Source organism: Convolutriloba macropyga, chromosome 6 (genome assembly GCF_964194025.1).
Source record: "Convolutriloba macropyga chromosome 6, txConMacr16.3, whole genome shotgun sequence".
NCBI classification, from domain to species: domain Eukaryota; kingdom Metazoa; phylum Xenacoelomorpha; order Acoela; family Convolutidae; genus Convolutriloba; species Convolutriloba macropyga.
The window spans coordinates 20,271,548-20,290,098 of NC_134473.1; the positions used below are offsets into that span (position 1 = coordinate 20,271,548).

General features: G+C 34.8%; 1 protein-coding gene and 1 non-coding gene across 2 annotated transcripts in view; one reads left to right on the plus strand and one right to left on the minus strand.

Annotated features, from left to right (window-relative positions):
• The window catches only part of LOC142341553 (uncharacterized), a 40,998-nt gene extending 25,172 nt beyond the window's left edge, over positions 1-15,826 (minus strand). The window contains exons 1-4 of the mRNA XM_075392576.1: positions 15,282-15,826; positions 14,107-14,317; positions 9,127-9,205; positions 5,425-5,733 (exon numbers count right to left, since the gene is read on the minus strand). Of these exons, the coding sequence (XP_075248691.1) occupies positions 5,425-5,733; positions 9,127-9,205; positions 14,107-14,317; positions 15,282-15,676 (994 nt within the window). The 5' untranslated portion in view covers positions 15,677-15,826. The remainder of the gene's footprint in view (positions 1-5,424; positions 5,734-9,126; positions 9,206-14,106; positions 14,318-15,281) is intronic.
• Positions 3,867-3,938, plus strand: Trnam-cau (transfer RNA methionine (anticodon CAU)). Its single transcript has one exon. It is a non-coding gene; the product is annotated as a tRNA-Met (tRNA).
• Positions 15,827-18,551: the final 2,725 nt, after the last annotated feature.

Here is an 18,551-nt window from a genome sequence, read left to right on the forward strand (position 1 = left end):
AATCCCATCAGACAATACAAAAAACCTCGGTTTAAAGTAGGGGATAAAGTACGAATTTCGAAATACGATATTCCTTTTAGAAAAGGATACAAGTCACAGTTCACGAGTGAAATCTTTGAAATTGTTAAGATTGCTACGTACAAACCTCCAACATACAACCTCAAGGGAGAGCAGGGTGATGAAATACTAGGAAAATTTTATGAACAAGAGCTCTCAAAGTGTATCATTTAGTGATGAACTCTTTTACGGTAGAGCTGGTTTCCAACGCATCCTTTGATTGTTATCCAAATAATACATTGAGTTCTTTTACCAATTTCTTTCCCGAACAGATTAACCTTGAAGGAGAATGGGAGGTGGCAATAACCGAACTATCATATCCATCTTTGTACCAGAATATCACAGATGGAAAATTTTTCTATCTAGATGCTGCAACTCCAGATACAAAACCTTCCGATTATTATACAATTGATGCTGGACTATATCCATCAATATCTGATATTGTGAACGAAATGAACAAACAAATTCAGGAAAGAGAAAAGTATGAGAAAACCCCAATCAAATTAAAAGTCAACAGAATTACACAGAGAATATCCCTAAGCCTTCCTAATGAAAACTCGTTACTAGTTATCTTCAGTACTGATCTCTGTCACGTATTTGGGTGTGAGGAAGCTGTTTACGGAATGGGTGTTTTTATGAGTGGTGCTGGACCACATTTTCCTAAATTTCCCTATGATATTGTTCGAATTCATACTCTCATGATATACAGCGATATTGTTGAATACAATATTGTAGGTGATACAAAAGCCGCGCTTTTGAGATGTATTCCGTTTATTTCTAAAATTAAGAATGGAGAGATAATATCTACTGGACAATATATGAATTATCAAAACTTCCCAAATCTACAATTTAAAAAAATTCTTAAAAATTCTTTCCACAGCATTAAACTTGAGCTCCGCGACTCATACGGTGAAAAAGTTCCCTTCAATTCAGTAGGTGTAACAAGAGCTGTATTGATGTTCAGAAGAGCTTCAGACAATCATTTTTAAAATTAAGTTTACAAAAAATGGTTGCAGACAGTGATTTACCGTATTTTCGTGGTTATTCAAGACAAAGGGGAAGAGGATTTGGAGCTTTAGCACAAACAATTGGGAGAACTGCAATTCCTTTTTTGAGACGATATGTTGTACCAGCAGCTAAAAGAGTTGGTGCTGACTTGATTGAATTAGCTGCGCCAGAAATCGGAAATGTATTAGCTGGAAGGAAAAAGTTCAAATCTGCAGCCACAGATGTTGGAAAGAAAACTTTACTTAAACAACTAGGAGGAGGAAAACCTAGAAAACGACGTATTATTCGAAAACGCTCGCCAAAAATCAGTCGACGTCGTCGAACTAGGAGGGATATTTTTACCAAACTAAAATGAATACCAGATCAACAAATGACAGTAATTTCCGTTATGGACACATTACAAATTCTTGCTTGGAGATTTTTGACAAAATTCCGGTTTTGGAACCAATTGAATCATCCCATATTCAAGAAGTTTATCCCAGCACTTCATTGGATGAAAGCAGCATTGAATTTGAATTTGAAACAGATAGAAGTATTTATCTCGATATGAGAGATATTCATTTACAAATTAAAGTTGGATTACAAAAGGGAAGATTATTTGACGATTTCATGAAAAAAGAGGAGCATGGAAAACCAGATATGGGTATGACTTTCACTGATGATGATTTACAATATTTGACTCATGTCAACAACTTGTTACACTCTCTTTTCTCCAACTGCGAAGTGTATTTAAACAATCAACAAGTGTACAACTCTAACGGACTCTATGGCCACAAAGCTCTGATATCCAATGAATTCAATGCTTCTACAATGAATAATGAAGGAATTTTGGCTTGTCATGGATACGAGTTTGAGAAAGATCCTAGTGATTATGAAAAAAGTCCGTTCATAGATAGGGAAGAAGAGCTTTTGTTGAAAGATGGGGTTACCTTATATGGTAAACTTGCAATCGACTTATTTCAATGTGAAAAATTATTACTTCCAAATACAAAAATTAGACTCAAATTGATTCGAGCGAGACCAAATTTTTACATGATTTCCTACAATCCACATGTTTCCCTTAGAGTTCTTGACTGTTCACTTTTTACGAGACGTGTTGTCGTTAATGAGGTCTATCACCAGACAATCAAGTATCAACTAACACATCAACCAGCTTGCTATAATTTTATGGAGACAATTGCGCGAACATTTATTATTCCTTCTGGACAAAATCAATTTATTCAGGAAAATGTTTTCAATAATGCCCCAATCAGACGAATTGCAATAGCAATGAACACTAATTCAGCATTCACCGGACATTTTCAAGAAAATCCTTTTCATTATCGAAAGTTTGGACTGCGGGAGCTGAGAATTGTTCGAGGGGGGAGAGCTGTTGTCTCAATTGATACAACCAACAATTGTAGAGCTTATGTTACAACAATGAAGGCAATGAACTTCAACGAAGAAATTCCTGCGTTACCGAATGATTTCTTCACAGATCATTATGTGCTTGTATTCGATCTCACATCACTCCAAGATGCTGGTGAAAATGTTCATTATCCTGAACTCAGTGGGGAAAGTCTTCGTTTAGAAATGTTCTTTGAACGTCCGCTAACCAATGTTACCGAGTTAATTGTTCTCGGAGAACGAATCTCAACAGTTAAAATTGATCAGTTTGGAACAGTTGCTAAGAATGTCTGAAGAACTCTGCATTAATCAAGATTTTTTAATTTTCTTCTCAATTTTTTATGGTTTTTATATTATTGCCTTCTGCGTTGGAACATTTGTTGGATATGTACTTTCATCGCCCAGTTGCAACCCTTTCCACACTATAATATCAAGATAGGGAATGGATGAAAATTGGGGTAGACCTACTCCAAACTTATATGTATACCTTATTTGTGCAGTATTCCTGGGACTTTTAATCATCATTATTATCTTTCATCCCGATGTCACAGGTAATAGTGAAGACAGAGTAAGTAAATCTACAGGAGATCTGATACGTAAAATTCCCCAATCTAAAGATTGTTGCTTTATTGAAAAGAACGAATCATTTCAACTTGATTGTAATGTGAGAAATCTCTGTTCAAACGGAGCTTGCGAATTGAAACAGAAGATTATTTGTCATGGATAATCAATCTCTTCAACAAATTATTGAACGCATTCCTGAGCTAAAATTTAAATACATTGGATCGTTTCCAGCAGATTTCATTCCAAATTTACCCAAATTCAGCTTTGCAATCATTAACACTGCTTCGAGTAAAGGTGAACATTGGATATTGATTGCTCGACTCAACAGAAGTTACTATTATGCGGATTCTCTGGCTCGATCAGTAACACATTACAAATTTTTAGGTAAAAAGTACCAAAAAATAATACATCGACCACTTCAGAAGATGCAAAATTTGTGTGGATTCTACGCAATTTTTGCAGCATTTCAACTATTTAAGTTTTTCCAAACCAACTTGAACAATATTCATGATGTACACGTGTTAAATTTTATAAGTAACTATATGTAGTAGTGTTCATTTTGGTATTTAGTAAGCTGAAGTTAATAAAGTCGATAGTATATGTTTCTCGTAACTGTTTCTCGTGAGTTTTCTAAACTTTTTTATCGAACTTTATTAACCACTCGGCTAAGTGTACCTTGATGTTCATTGAAATTTATACAATTTATTGTAAATGATTGAGTCATTTTGTATTTTGATGCTCATAATTTGTACTGTGTCTGTCATTTTATACTATTTTAATTCATTTTTTTCTTTTATTTAACATCTTTTTTCAAATAATGTACAAAAAATAATGCATATATGCAAGTAATTAGCAAGATGGCGCAGTGGGAGCGCGCTGGGCCCATAACCCAGAGGACGGTAGATCAAAACTACCTCTTGCTATCTTGACTTTTTCCAATTAATGAGCGCGAAAAAGACATTTGTTACACAATTGATTCAAACAATTAGGGGAACAATCTTTGCAATTGACCTAAAATTTGTAAACAAAAATTCAACATGTCACATAATTACCCCTCAGATAACTAGGGTAATTGAAAACCCCCACCAATTAATTTCACAATTTAATAACATAAAAGTTGTAAACAAAATTCAACCTGTCACATAATTACCCCTCACATAATTACAGCAATTAATTACCCACGCCGATTCTATTGTTCTCAAGTAAACACTTAATAACTACACAAACATTGATTTTTTCCCCTCAAAATTTCAGCCTATCAGGAGCGTCTCCGAACCTACCCCACACATTTGCACCGACTATACTACTACATGGCAGCGGCTATTACTAATCTTAATACATGTCGGCGGCTATTACTAATCTCAATACATGTCGGCGGCTATTACTAATCTTAATACATGTCGGCGGCTATTACTAATCTCAATACATGTCGGCGGCTATTACTAATCTTAATACATGTCGGCGCATAATCTTAATACATGTCGCCGGCTATAACTAATCTTAATACATGGCGGCTATACCCAATCTTAATAAATTAACCCCGCTATACCTAATCTTAATACATGCTAATTCATTCCCTATCTTAATACGTTACGGAGGACCCAAATCCCGAAAAATACGCTATACCCTATCTTAATACATGGGGGACCTCACCCCCCCCCCCCCCCCGGGGAGTGTAGCTCACTATATTACTACTTGAGTGCTTGACTTTCTAACCCTTGATTCTCTAATGTCGGATAAATTATCATGAACGCGTCAAGTTTGCCCAAAAAGTGCACCCAATAAAAATGGAGGCATTAGAGGAAACCATTAGAAAATCGAATAAAGGGATTTTAAAAGACATTAGCAATGACGATTACATTGATAACTATTTGCTGTTTTTTTCCGTGATCTCATCCGTCATTGGCCCATTACATTATGCACACTCAGCTACAGAATACGTGCCATCGGATAATAAGTCGTCATTCATCATACGCTAATACAGCACGCGTGCCTGGGGTGCAAAAATATGCAATCATTAAAGAGGGGGGGCACCCATTAAAGGGGAAATTAACGGAAAAAATAAGTTTTCCGCTTATGCTTCCGGTTTAGCGGAAATGTGCACTAACAGCAACCCTCAAGGTCGTTGGTTCTATTTACACAGAAAGATTTCCCATGTAATGGGAAAAAGGAATTTTTCCGTTTGTGCCCCCACCCCCCAAATTCGGTATGCAACCCCCAGTTACAAAGCACGTGTCATTACATAGTAAATTATTATGTAAAAGTATGGCACGTGCATAATATGCATCCACTAAGCTGGGGGCACAAACGGAAAAGATCCGGAAAAAGATAGTATGTGTGTGGTGGGGTGATGTACTGGGGATGAAAGATCCACCACGCACTTCTGAAAAGAAAAATAGCGAAACTTACTATCCGCTTCTATAATCCAAGTGCAATCTGTATTCTTCTCGTAGTTTGAGGTCGGGTAGTTTGCAGAAGTGAAAGTCTGGTCAGAACTGGTAGCTGTCAATGAACCCCCACAAGTCGTATACTGGGTGCAGTTGAGAGTCGTGGACTCGTCAAAACCATCAGAGCACTCGGTGACGTTGTCACAGGGAACCGCGCAAATTGGTTCATCCTGAGAGCATCTGACCAAACCCAATATGCAGTAACTGTCATTGTTGTATGCCTCATACTGTCGAGTTATGTTGTTTTGATACGTCGAGCAATCCAATGGAACTATGGAAAAAAATAAATATTCTGGATGAAAAAATCCAACATGCCCTGAAAGCTCTCTTCAAGCCCGATTTTTCACCAATATTGGCCGCTCGGTGTCTTTTGCAGAGAGAGATACAAAAATGATTTGAATAAAAGCTGCCGAAAACTAGTCAAACCCTCCAGAACATTTCTACTTTCTCACGCAGGTGTAGAAATGATTGTTTCAAATTTAATGACACGATAAAAGTGATCAATACCAAAAAATTCAACCCGAGAAGTTGAAAAAACAATCTACATTTCAAAAACATAAACATTTGCAAAGGTAAAAGAAAAAAAATAATACTAGCTTCGGATAATTTCCAAACATCCAGATAAGTCACTTTAGGTAAGAAGAAGCAGTTGATTCTGGCAGCTGCACAACTTTGAATAAATGCGACAGAAAACAATAAAAATGAAATTTGTATTGGAAGTAAAGTTGAATCTTAAAAACAACAAAAAATGATGCAGAAATATTAATACCCAAAACTCAGTTTTCTGATAACAAATATTACAACTCTATATGGGAAACGAAAACCAGAAATTAAACTCACAATTAGGACCTGTATAATATAAGGTCAAACTAGAAAATCTGAAGACGCCTAACAAATAAATGAATTAAAAAATTTTTAAAAAATAAGAAAAAAAAACAAAATTTTTTGCTGCTTCAATATTGAGCGCTCAAAAACTATCATTGACCTAAGGTTTCATTCTTTGAAGGCAAAATATGTATTCCAATAAACAAAATCAGACAGAGGGAAAATTTTGATGGAATTAGTCCGAAAAACGGCCGAAACTGCATTATTACCGCAAAAAAAGTGGCGTCAAAAACTTAAAAATCCAAAACAACAAGTATTAAAACGCCCTTCAGATATAATAATTAAGAAACTGATTCAACTAAACAAAAACAGCTGGAAATAATTCAAACTTTTGTAATTCTGCGCAATTTGGAATGTTGCTATAGAAAGGCAATAATGGGCATGAAAACAACAAGGAGGCTCGGTAACGTGCGTAAGCACATTAATTAATGTTCCAAACCCGCTCATCCACATTCTTGACTTAATTGGCTACCAAATGATGAGGAGATAGAAAACTTTCAAAAACATACATATCGTTCAATAAATAACCAATAGAACACAATAATGCCACGCTAGAGGGCCGATGAAAGTTGCTGATAATAGGACTACCAGTAAACACAAAAATAAAAATCAAACAAGAGTCAATATTTGCGACCAAAAACTCGATGTCTACAATAATAAAATATCATAACAAAATCAAACTGGCATCAGAGAAAACCTATACAAAAAATTTTAAACTATATTTCAATATAAAAGATGTGAGACCTCTCCTCAATGCGACTCGTTAAGAGGCTGACAAAAAGAGCGAAGACGTTCAGAAATACGTTTCTATTTTTGAAAACTGTTAATTTCACACTTATTAATGTCATTAGATATCTATTGAATTCACTAAAATGTTCATATATATCTCCATTGAGAGCAATTGAGTAATTTATTTATCCACTGTTCAATTGCGCAAAAAATCAAAGCCAATGGGACCAACGAATTTTGTTATCAATTAAAAAGAGAACAAAACCTTTAAAATATACAAACATATGAAAATCTCAAGCATTTTAAGAAATCTTGTAATACCAGTAGTAACAAAGCCGAGAAGCAAAAGTTTGAAGCTAAAACCGCTAAACAAAGTAAACTATAGCTCACTGGAAACAAGTTGTGACCTGTGCTTACGGAGACTGAACTAAAACCCGACCAAAAACTAGTTTAGAAAATGACGAAGCTCAAAAACCCAAATATGTTTTTGAAATTACATATTTTCAAAATTCATAGCATACTTAAAACTTCAACAAAAATCGAAGAATTAGTTTTAAACACCTCGGGAAGTCAATTGGGCCTTTTAATAATGAGACTAAGTCGCGACCCCATAAAAATAACAACAAATAAATGAAGAAGACAAAACTTCAAACAATTGTACGACATCACCCTGGGCAACGCACTATAGTTATAAGATGTTACCCTTAATTAACAACTGTAAATCTTCACTTTCTCCTCAATTTAACATCAATGAGTCTTGCTTATAAAAAAACTACGTATACATGACAAAATAAAGAAACCAAAAATAAACCGTATAGAAATCTCGAAAACTTTTTACGAAAATAATTGGCGGGAGCAATCAGTCACAACGTTTAGCCAAGGGAAAAAAAGGTTTGAATCAACGAAATTAATTGAGGCTTCTAATTAGTGAGATTCAGCTGTCGACGAAAATGAAAGCTAAAAGGAGACAATTGAAAAAAAAAATTTTTGATTTAATTTGAAAGTCATTAAAACAAACAGCTATTAATTGAAAACTTTAACCAAGTTTCGCGTTATATGTCCTGGGGAAAATATTGAGACCTATAGTTATCAGGTTTCTGGGGGGCAACAACAAAAAGAAAGACAAGTATAGGCAAAACAAAAAAAATCCACCAATTTTTGCGAGACACTTGTGTCTCAGACCAAAATAGCATAAAACTATTCAAAAAACAGTTAACATGCCCAGATACGCCTCTTTTGAATGCTGCGCTTCTTTCTTACTATGCTTTCCTTCAATTGATGTTGTCAAAAAAGTGATAATTTGACAAGGAAATAAAATGAAATCAAAAATATTCAATTATACTCAAAAATAAAAAATGAAAACGCTTAGTATCAAAACAATCAAACCATTAGTTAAATAAAAACCCGTTAACAACAATAATTTGTAACTTACAAGAAATCGGTTTCCACCTGTTTTTACTGAGAGTGAGGTCAAAAATGAGAGAAAGAAGATAAAATAATGGCAACTTTCAAAAAAATCACCGAAATCTTCTTAAAACAATTATATTCAATGTCATAACAGACATTAGATAAAAACTGAAATAGTTGTCTAGATTGACTACAGCTCCAGGAATGCTAACTGGATCTTTGATTGGAGACACTAAGTCACCTGGCCACGAATAAAAAACAAATGAAAGCAAAATTCAAGAAGTCAAAATTCATAAAAGCAAAATTCAAAAAGCAAAATTCAAAAAATTTTTACGAAAACTCTGAAACCATAATATAATCTCGTGGGGCTTCATTTATTGTAAATATCGAAATGTGAATAAAATAGCTGAATTACGTCTAATATTCACAAAATTTTAAGCCTCGAAAACTCCCTATAAAAAGGAAAAATTGAAAAAATCTCATAAAATTCCAACCCGCACAATTGGAGCTGGAGCAATAAAATTGAGTGCATTTATCAATTTTCCTATTTGCTATTAAACGACTTCAATTTCTTTAAAAAACGTGGAGTTATATTTAATTTACCAATTAGAGTAGTTAAATGCGAAGTATTGATTGAACTTACTGGGAGTATAGAGGCCCTCATCGTATCCATTTGAGCAATCAATTCGGTCATTACACACCCAGCTCCTTTTGACACATTGCTAAAACAATTTAGAGGTCATATTACCATTCTTTCGTCAGTTTAATTATTTGATTGTTAAAACTAATCAATTAGGTGTCACTGTAAATTGAGCTTCCTGAGAAGCTAAATAAAGTAATTGACAGCATAACTTCAATCGACACAGATCCTACTCCTAATAAATCCTTCAACACAGATATTTAATATATCTCTTTTACAACTATTTTCCTCTGATACTGGTCATTTCAATACATTTATAAACACAACTTAATAGCATAAACACAAAAAATAGGTGGGGCTAAAACAAAAAATTGAGAGCTTTTAATGTGCACAATTTTTTTTTCCTTTAGAAAGTTAGAAGTACCATTACAGCATCGGTGATTGTCGAATCTAATCAGCGGGGAACCTAAAAAACTAACTACGCTAACCCCAGTTACACCGGTCATGTCAACTGCATTGCAACATATTTGTTAATATTGAAAAACCGATGGGCTGCAAATGCAACAATATGTCGGAAACGATTATTTGGTTTTTTCACGATTTGAACTGATGATGAGAGTGATGAGATTATCCAAAGATATCTAAATAAGGAACTCAAGGAGTAAATAATTTTATAACTGCGTGTTTACTTTTTTTGGAGATCAATCTTCAATATTTGCCTTTGAGTGATAGTCAGAATCTGCATCCAAAATAAAACTAATATTTCAATCTAGTAATATTAATTTGCAAAGGTTGTAGGTCACAAAAATCTATCGAATTAATTTAGCATTACATTTATTCTCACGCGTTGAAGGTTTTCTTCTCAGAATGCCTTAAGTCGGAGAGACAAAAATTCAGCAATCTTTTTCTCAGACACTCAAATTAAGCCAACTGGTTTTAAGATTTAAGCAGTCAGTTAATTGTTGAATTATCAATCATATGGCTGGGACTGAGTTTTTCGCTGGAAAATTATCTCAAGCAATTGAAATCGCAGCATAAAGGATACACTAGAAAATCGATTTGAGAAACAATTTATTTTTACGATTCGATGAAACCTTTGGAGAACAAAAGTTGATGAAATTCAAAGCACATATATTGTCCTTTACGATATAATTTACAGGATTTTTCAGACACAATGATTATTTGACATAAAATTTTGAAAACGAAGTATCGCGAAGTAGTTATTTTTCACATAGTTTTTGATACACTAGTGATGAGTGAATATAAAATTTGCCAGAATTTTTCGAGCTAGATATCCATCCAGTCAAAAAGTCAGGGTATTAATGTTTCATGAAAAACATGTGACGCAAACTTATTTTTACTAAACAAGTTACAAAACTAAAATCCGTTAAAAATTTTAGCCTTGACTCAAAATCTTTCAAAAATCTTGCAATTTTTCAAATTCTGAAAACTTTCTTTCAGTTTTTTGGTAGCTTAACCTAACTGAAAACCAACTGAATTGATAGTTAGAAGTATTTGCATCAGCACAATTGAGTTTAGTTAAATTTCTTTAAACATACCACTTGGTTGCGAAATTCTTACAAGATTATTGCAAATTAATTGTAAGCTTTCAAATCGAAATACCCTACTCCGACAAACAATTAGAAACCATCAAAAGTACTCTATTAGAAGTTTTACCAGAATACTTAACTCACTTAATGACAGAAACATTACTGTCAACTTTTTCTTATTTTTAAACGAAATGTTGCTAGGGAAACCAACTGTCGGAAATCTTTTATTGTTTATATTTCGTGACGCATCACACCAAATAAAAAGTTTCACAAAATCTGCCTTCAAATGCTAGAAAAATGTCATCATTGGCAAAAGCAACGAGTTTTCAGATGACCTTGTTAAAATGGATTCTGATGGTAATCCGAAACTTATTTTGAAAACCAAAACTTTGCCAAATGTTAAAGTCGTCTGCCATAACGAGGAATATTTGTGTTCAAACAAACATTTAGACATCAAATGGCGACAAAAAATGTTTCAAACCATGGATTTTAGGTTGTTAAGCACTTTTATCACTATTTTCCTCAGATACTGGTCATTGCAATACATTTATAAACACATTTTTTTTAGCATAAACACAAAAAATAGGTGGGGTTAAAATAAGGAATAGAGAGCTTTTAATGTGAACAATTTTTTACCTTTAGAAAGTTAGAACTACTATTACAGCATCGGTGATTGTCTAATCTAATAAGCGGGGTACATAAAAAACTAACTACGCTAACCTCAGTTACACCGGTCACGTCAACTGCATGGCAACATATTTGTTAAACTTGAAAAACCGATGGGCTGCAAATGCAACAATATGTCGGAAACCGTTATTTGGTTTCTCACGATTTGAACTGATGATGAAAGTGAACAAATTATCCAAAAATATCTAAGTAAGGAGCTCAAGGAGTAAATAATTTTATAGCTGCGTGTTTACTCGACTTTTTTTGGAGATCAATCTTCAATAAATGCCTTTGAGTGAAAGTCAAAATCTGCATCCAAAAAATATTAATATTTTGTTCTAGTAACATTATTTTGCAAAAGTTGTAGGTAACAAAAATCTATCGAAATAATTTAGCATTCAATTTATTCTCACGCGTTGAAGGTTTTCTTCTCAGAATGCCTTAAGTCGGAGAGACAAAAATTCAACAATCTTTTTCTCAGAAACTCAAATTAAGCCAACTGGTTTTAAGATTTAAGCAGTCAGTTATTTGTTGAATTATCTATCAAATGGCCAGGAATGAGTTTTTCGCTGAAAAATTATCTCAAGGAATTGAAATCGCAGCATAAAGGATAAAACTAGAAAATTGATTTGAGAAACAATTTATTTTTAAGATTCGATAAAACCTCTACAGAACAAAACTTGATGAAATTCAAAGCACATATATCGTCCTTTGCTATATAATTTACAGGATTTTTTAGACACAGTGATTATTTGACAGACAATTTTGAAAAGGAAGTATTGCGAGGTAGTTATTTTTCACATAGTATTTGATACACTAGTGATGAGTGAATACAAAAATTGCCAGAATTTTTCGAGCTAGATATCCATCCAGTTAAAAAGTCAGGGTAATTATGTTTCAGGAAACACATGTGACGCAAACTTATTTTTACTAAACAAGTTAAAAAACTAAAATCCGTTAAAAATTTTTAGCCTTGACTCAAAAACTTTCAAAAATCTTGCAATTTTTTAAATTCTGAAACCTTTCTTCAGTATTTTTGGTGGCTTAACCTAACTGAAAACCAACTGAATTGATAGTTAGAAGTGTTTGAATCAGCAGAATTGAGTCGTTGAATTTTTTTTTAAGATACCACTTGGTTGCGAAATTCTTACAAGAATATTGCAAATTAATTGTAAGATTTTGAATCGAAATACCCTACTCCGACAAACAATTAGAAACCATCAAAAGTACTCTATTAGAATACTTTACTCACTTAATGACAGAAATATTACTTTCAACATTTTCTTTTTTTACACGAAATGTTTCTAGGGAAACCAACTGACGGAATTCTTTTATTGTTGATATTTCGTAAAGTATCACACCAAATAAAAAGTATCACAAAATCTGCCTTCAAATGCTATAAAAATGTCATCATTGGCAAAAGCAACGAGTTTTCAGATGACCTTGTTAAAATGGATTCTGATGCAAATCCGAAACTTATTTTGAAAACCAAAACTTTGCCAAATGTTAAAGTCGTCTGCCATAACGAGGAATATTTGTGTTCAAACAAACATTTAGACATCAAATGGCAACAAAAAAATGTTTCACACCATGGCTTTTAGGTTGTTAAGCATTTTTATCACTACGTGCCAAATCTTCAAAGGAAAATTATGTTGTTTGTTAGCAAGTAATGGCAAAGTGCATAGCAATCAATTTCTGCTCAAACCGCCGAAAAAATGTTAGCAGATTGGCCTTGACGTTCAGCTGTTTTTCTAATTCTAACTTCTGTCTATGTACGACCAAATCGAAACAAACTAGCCAAGTAGAGATTTAGATTTTTAAAACGACTTTGAAATCCTATTAAAAGATGTTAGTATCAAAATCCACTTAGTGGTCAAGAACGGTGTTGATGGCTTTTGAGGATCTACCAATGTCCTTCCATGTGTCAATTTTTTTTCTATCAGTGAGAGTACTTTTTTTGTGGATGCTGAATTATCTATGAATAAACGCCTAAGTAGGTTTGCAACCAGACCGTTTGACTCGAAAGACAATTAAAAGGTTGACAAAAACACTCACGCAATATTCTAATACTAAGTTGAATCAATTTTCATAAAAAGACTGTGTTGCCAAATTTGTTTGACTGAATGAAAGTAGCCATGTTAAGCTCTTCCAATCGTCATCCCATTAGTCATTAGTCCATCGTGACGTTTTTGTACACCGCTTGTCAGTTAGTTAGGACTTCATCAGTAAAAAAATTAAATAACTATAACTACTATACTCTTCTAGTACGTTGCATGTATTAGCGACTTTTAAAAGCTCATTTGGAATTCTGAACCAGTTTGACATTTTATGTTTTTTGAAGAGCAGCCAAAGTTTTTTTGTTGTCAGGCTGAAATCGAGCGCTACATATTGATTTGAGCTGAATACCATTTTAAAAATTCGGCGCCAAGCTGAAATTAAACGCCAAAAATTAAGGTTGAGATAAAGTCGGAGTATTCACTATCGTCGAGGTCAAACTTTTCTAAGGTGTTTAGAGAGTCAATCGTAGTCATTTCGTGCCTTTTTCAGTTGAGCATATTCTTTTGATAAGTCTCAACGCCTGATTAATATTATATTAAAAAATGAATTTAAGGCCAACCCTAAATCTCGGCAAGAAGCTCTCCTTGTTCAGAGAACAACTCGACTGGAGAGATGAAGTTTCGAGGAAAATGACAAAAAACAGGAGAAAAGTCTCGTACACTAAAAAATGCTTAGACCCTTCAAAATCTTAAAAGGGCAGATAAAAAACCTGGGAGTCTCCGCATTTTGTCTCCTCCTCACTGCAACCAGCTTGAGAGTAGTTCAGACCAAGGTCCTGTGCCAGGGTGTTGTACATGACCCCTGTCACGTAGGAGTCCAGTTCACCCAACACTTCATATTTGCTCACTTTCGAAATGAGACTCTTGCGAACTGGGTTTGCATTGCATACAGTCACACTCGGAAAAGATGCTCTTGTGCTCCTAAAATGGCAACTTGTTTTATAATCTCATTTGGAAGAAGCTTCTCATTTTAAGGTCAGAAATGAGCTGAAAAGACACAAAACACACCCCGGTTGAGGTTTGGTCTAAAAATAATGTAAGATTAGCGGTGAAACTTTTTTCACCGCGAAGCGCCCCCATCTTTTAGCATTGAATGCGGTGAATTTTTGTAAGGTTTGCGGTTTTTAGCGGTAAAAAATTTTTTTCATCGCCTTTCTTACAAAAAAGAAGCTGCGGTACACGGGTTCGAACCTCTCACCTCCTACATGTCAACAACTTCCCGTGCACCATCTGTCACTTACATAACAGACATTTCCTGCGAAATTAAGATTAGCGTTAAATTTAGCAGTGAATATTTGTAAGAATTGCAATTTTAGCAGTGAAAATTTTTTACCGCATTCTGGTATTTTTTACCGCTAATTTTTTTTTCACCGCATCCTTGTAGCGCTAAAAAATTTTTTCGCCGCATTCTGCTGGTAGCGGTGAAAAATAATCTTTTACCTCTTAAGCGATTTTTAGCGGTGAAATTTTTTTAACCGCATAAGCGGTGAATAAGAACTTTTCACCGCTTAAAAGTATTTTTTTCAACGCATTCATCGCATTGAGCGCAAATCTTACACTTTTTATTCAAATTCACCGCAAAACTTACATATTTTAGCGATTTTTAGCGGTGACACCTCGTCCCGGGCACATACATACATACATACATACATACATACATACCCACCACACACACGCACACACACACACACACACACACACACACACACAACACACACACGTGCGCGCACACACACACACACACACACACACACACACACACAATCACAGACACACACTCACACGCACACACACTTTCTCATATTTAGAAAACTCAAAACCATTTTATGTTTACTGTTTTGCTGGCAGGACTTTAGTGGAAAACATTTTTCAGAACAAATCTTACCGCACAACTGATATCTGAGTGTCCACTTCATACTCCAGAAACTCAGTTACCAAAGTAGCCATCTGATACACGAACACTCCGGACAACCCAGCATATGCCAACACCCAAAACCCAACCCAAAACACATTCTGTGCTGACATGATCTCGGGAATCAGCGTGTCACCCGAAATTCCGAGAGCTCCCCGAACCGAAGACCACTTGCTCGGTTTCTCTTCTCGTGCCAAGCCGAGAGCTGTTTTGATTGGCGACCATTTTGAAGTCTTTTTGCCCGTTTCCATATCGTAAGACGAACTCCCTTCATTAAGCATATTTTGAGAAACAAACCCCGCAAATTTGCTCTCTGAGTTAGTTGTGTAATCCGGTGGGTCGTCCGGTGCCACCTGGTTAGTAGACATTTTGTCTATTTATAACCAATTTAGTTATAACAGATTCCAAATGAAGCTCTCTTACACAAACAAAAAGCACTTATAATTAGTTTGGAATTGGCTCTAAAGTAACCAGCTGAAAGAGTGTAACCAAACGAGAATGATCTGAAGAAGAAATTTTATGCTGATTTACTTTTGTTGTTATAATGTTCATGTAATTTTGAAAGTCGTCATTTTGTACCGCAAAATAATTTGAAGCAAAAATGCTTACGCAAGTTTTCTAATTTTCTTGTTCTGTTTTAGAGCGTTGCCAAAAAGAGCGAAGACTTAATTAACAAGAACAAAAACTCATCGATTAGAATACAAAATTCTTAATACCATGAATAACACGTACGGACTTTCCAGAGAAATTTGAACCAAAATGTTTGTCAGAAGTAAAAAGCAGCTGCTTCGCCAACGACGAAAAAATTTCACTACATGTTGATATATATATATATATATATATATATAAATAAGTGTGTGTGTGTGTTTGTATGTAGATGTACGTATATGTGTGTATGTAAGGGTGTTTGACTATCATTATTGAGAAACAGATGAAGTGTAATATTTTGGTTAGAAAAATTTTCACTACTGACAGTCTGAGAGGCGTATAAATGAACAGTGATAAAAGTGACATTTGAAATTGCCGTACTCAGACTTCAATTCAGTTAATTAGTAAGACTAAAAGTCAGCTTTTACTGTTGCTTCGGCTTTTGGCTATCAGAAACGCTTAAAAATTTTAGACAAGCAAAATGTTTAAAATATTTTCCTGAACTTAAAGTTACAATTATCAACTCACGTTAAATTGCAAAATTGCTAATTTTCTAAGATCTTACAACAACTGGCCAGGATGAAGTCCGCGACCCAAGACAGGTATTGGCCAGGCCACCATACCCAAAACAGGCATTGGCCAGACCGACAATACCCAAAGATAGGTATTGGCCATACCGAGCAGACTTTGGCCACCATTGGCCAGACTGAACACACTTTGGACACCTTTGGCCAGACTGAGCAGACATTGTCCAGACCATTGGGCAGACCGAACAGACCTTAGGCCAGACCATTGTCCAGACCGTACGCCAGACCATCTGCCAGACCGTTGTCCAGACCATTGGCCAGACCGAACAGATGCTAGGCCAGACTATTAGCCAGACTCATTTAAACGTGTATAAGCATCCAATAAAATTTATAAATTATTCGTTTCATTTTTTTGAATGACAAATGAAAATGAGATATTAAAAAAAATTATTGAAAAAAAACCGTCGATTTAAAGACAAATGCAAATTTCAAAAGAAGGTTAATGAAGTATTCTAATCATCTAGAAGTAGATGTCGTTTACCATTTATGGGCTGCTCTTTTGAAAAACAGTCAATACAGCACTTATTTATACAAGTTGGCTCTTATTTGGCTGGACCTCTAGGCCTTGAAATTTGGTATTGGCCAGACGGAACAGACCGAAATATGGGTATTGGCCAGACCGAACAGACCGAAATATGGGTATTGGCCAGACCGAACAGACCAAAATATGGGTATTGGCCAGAACGAACAGACCAAAATTTGGGTATTGGCCAGACCGAACAGGCCGAAATTTGGGTATTGGCCAGACCGAACAGACCGAAATTGGGGTATTGGCCAGACCGATCAGACCGAAATATGGGTATTCGCCATACCGAACAGACTAAAATTGCCATTGGCCAGACGGAAGGCGCGACCCAATTGTTTTCCAGACCATTGTGGACGGTCGCACCAGACCCCCCTGTCCGCGACCCAAATCAGTCTGGCGAATACCTGTCTTGGGTCAGGGACTTCATCCTGGGCGATCATCCTCGTCTTTTTCTGCCTTTTCTTGTTCTTCTTTTTCTCCTTCTCCTTCTTCGTCTTCATCTTCTACTTCTTTCTTCTTCTTTTTTGTCTTCTTTTTCTTCATCTTTTTCTGCTTCATAATCTTCTTCTTTTTCTCCTTTTTTCTTCTTCATTTACTACTTTCTCCTCCCTTTGATCCACTTTTATTTCTTCAATAAACCTCCGTGTAAATCCTGGATACATACTAAACAGTATTACCTAAAAACTTGGAATTTTGATTTGCTCAAAATAGAAACAATTTTGTAACCAAAAATACTTATGCAAGAAGCAACCAGTCTCATCGTATAGGACGCATGTCCAAACTAGAAATAATTCGTAGGGTTTTAGGTATTTTTCATTTTTTCCTCAAAGTAAACCAAAACTTGTTATTTCAAATTTACATTGTTCATTCGGTTGTTGATTTTTTTGTTTCACTCTCAGGAAAATTCAACTTATTTTGGAAAAAATTTTATTAAAAATAGAAATTATTTTTTTAAAGAATTTTTTGGTGCAAATTGCCACTAAAAGTTCCCATCGGAAATTTCGAGTTTTCAGGAAAAACAGCTAGTTTATAGCAATTTTCAAAATATGCGAGTTTATATTACAGCTAGTTTATATTGCATTTTTCAAATTATGCGAGTGTTTTCCTTTTGTTTGAAAGGGCTGCACACTTTGTTCAATTTTCATAAATGCGACAATAAGTTTTAAAAAAGCTCGACTGCAAGCAAGATTCTAAAACTCACTCTTTCAAAATCGCACATTTTGTGCAATGGGATGTTCGACTGAACAACTTTTTGGGCCATAGGTGTGGTGTGACCCAAAATGTGAAGACTTTGCGTGTGATTATTATCAGTTAATTTTTCGTGTGAGAAGAGAAAAAGTTACAACATGAAATTGGCATTTTTTAAATACAAAGTTAGATTTCACGAAATTGAAAAAAGTTGTTAAACTAAAAATTATCTATAAGGTAGCGCAGGATTTGAATACTTAAAAATAAAAAACAGATTAGACGTAACGAACACTG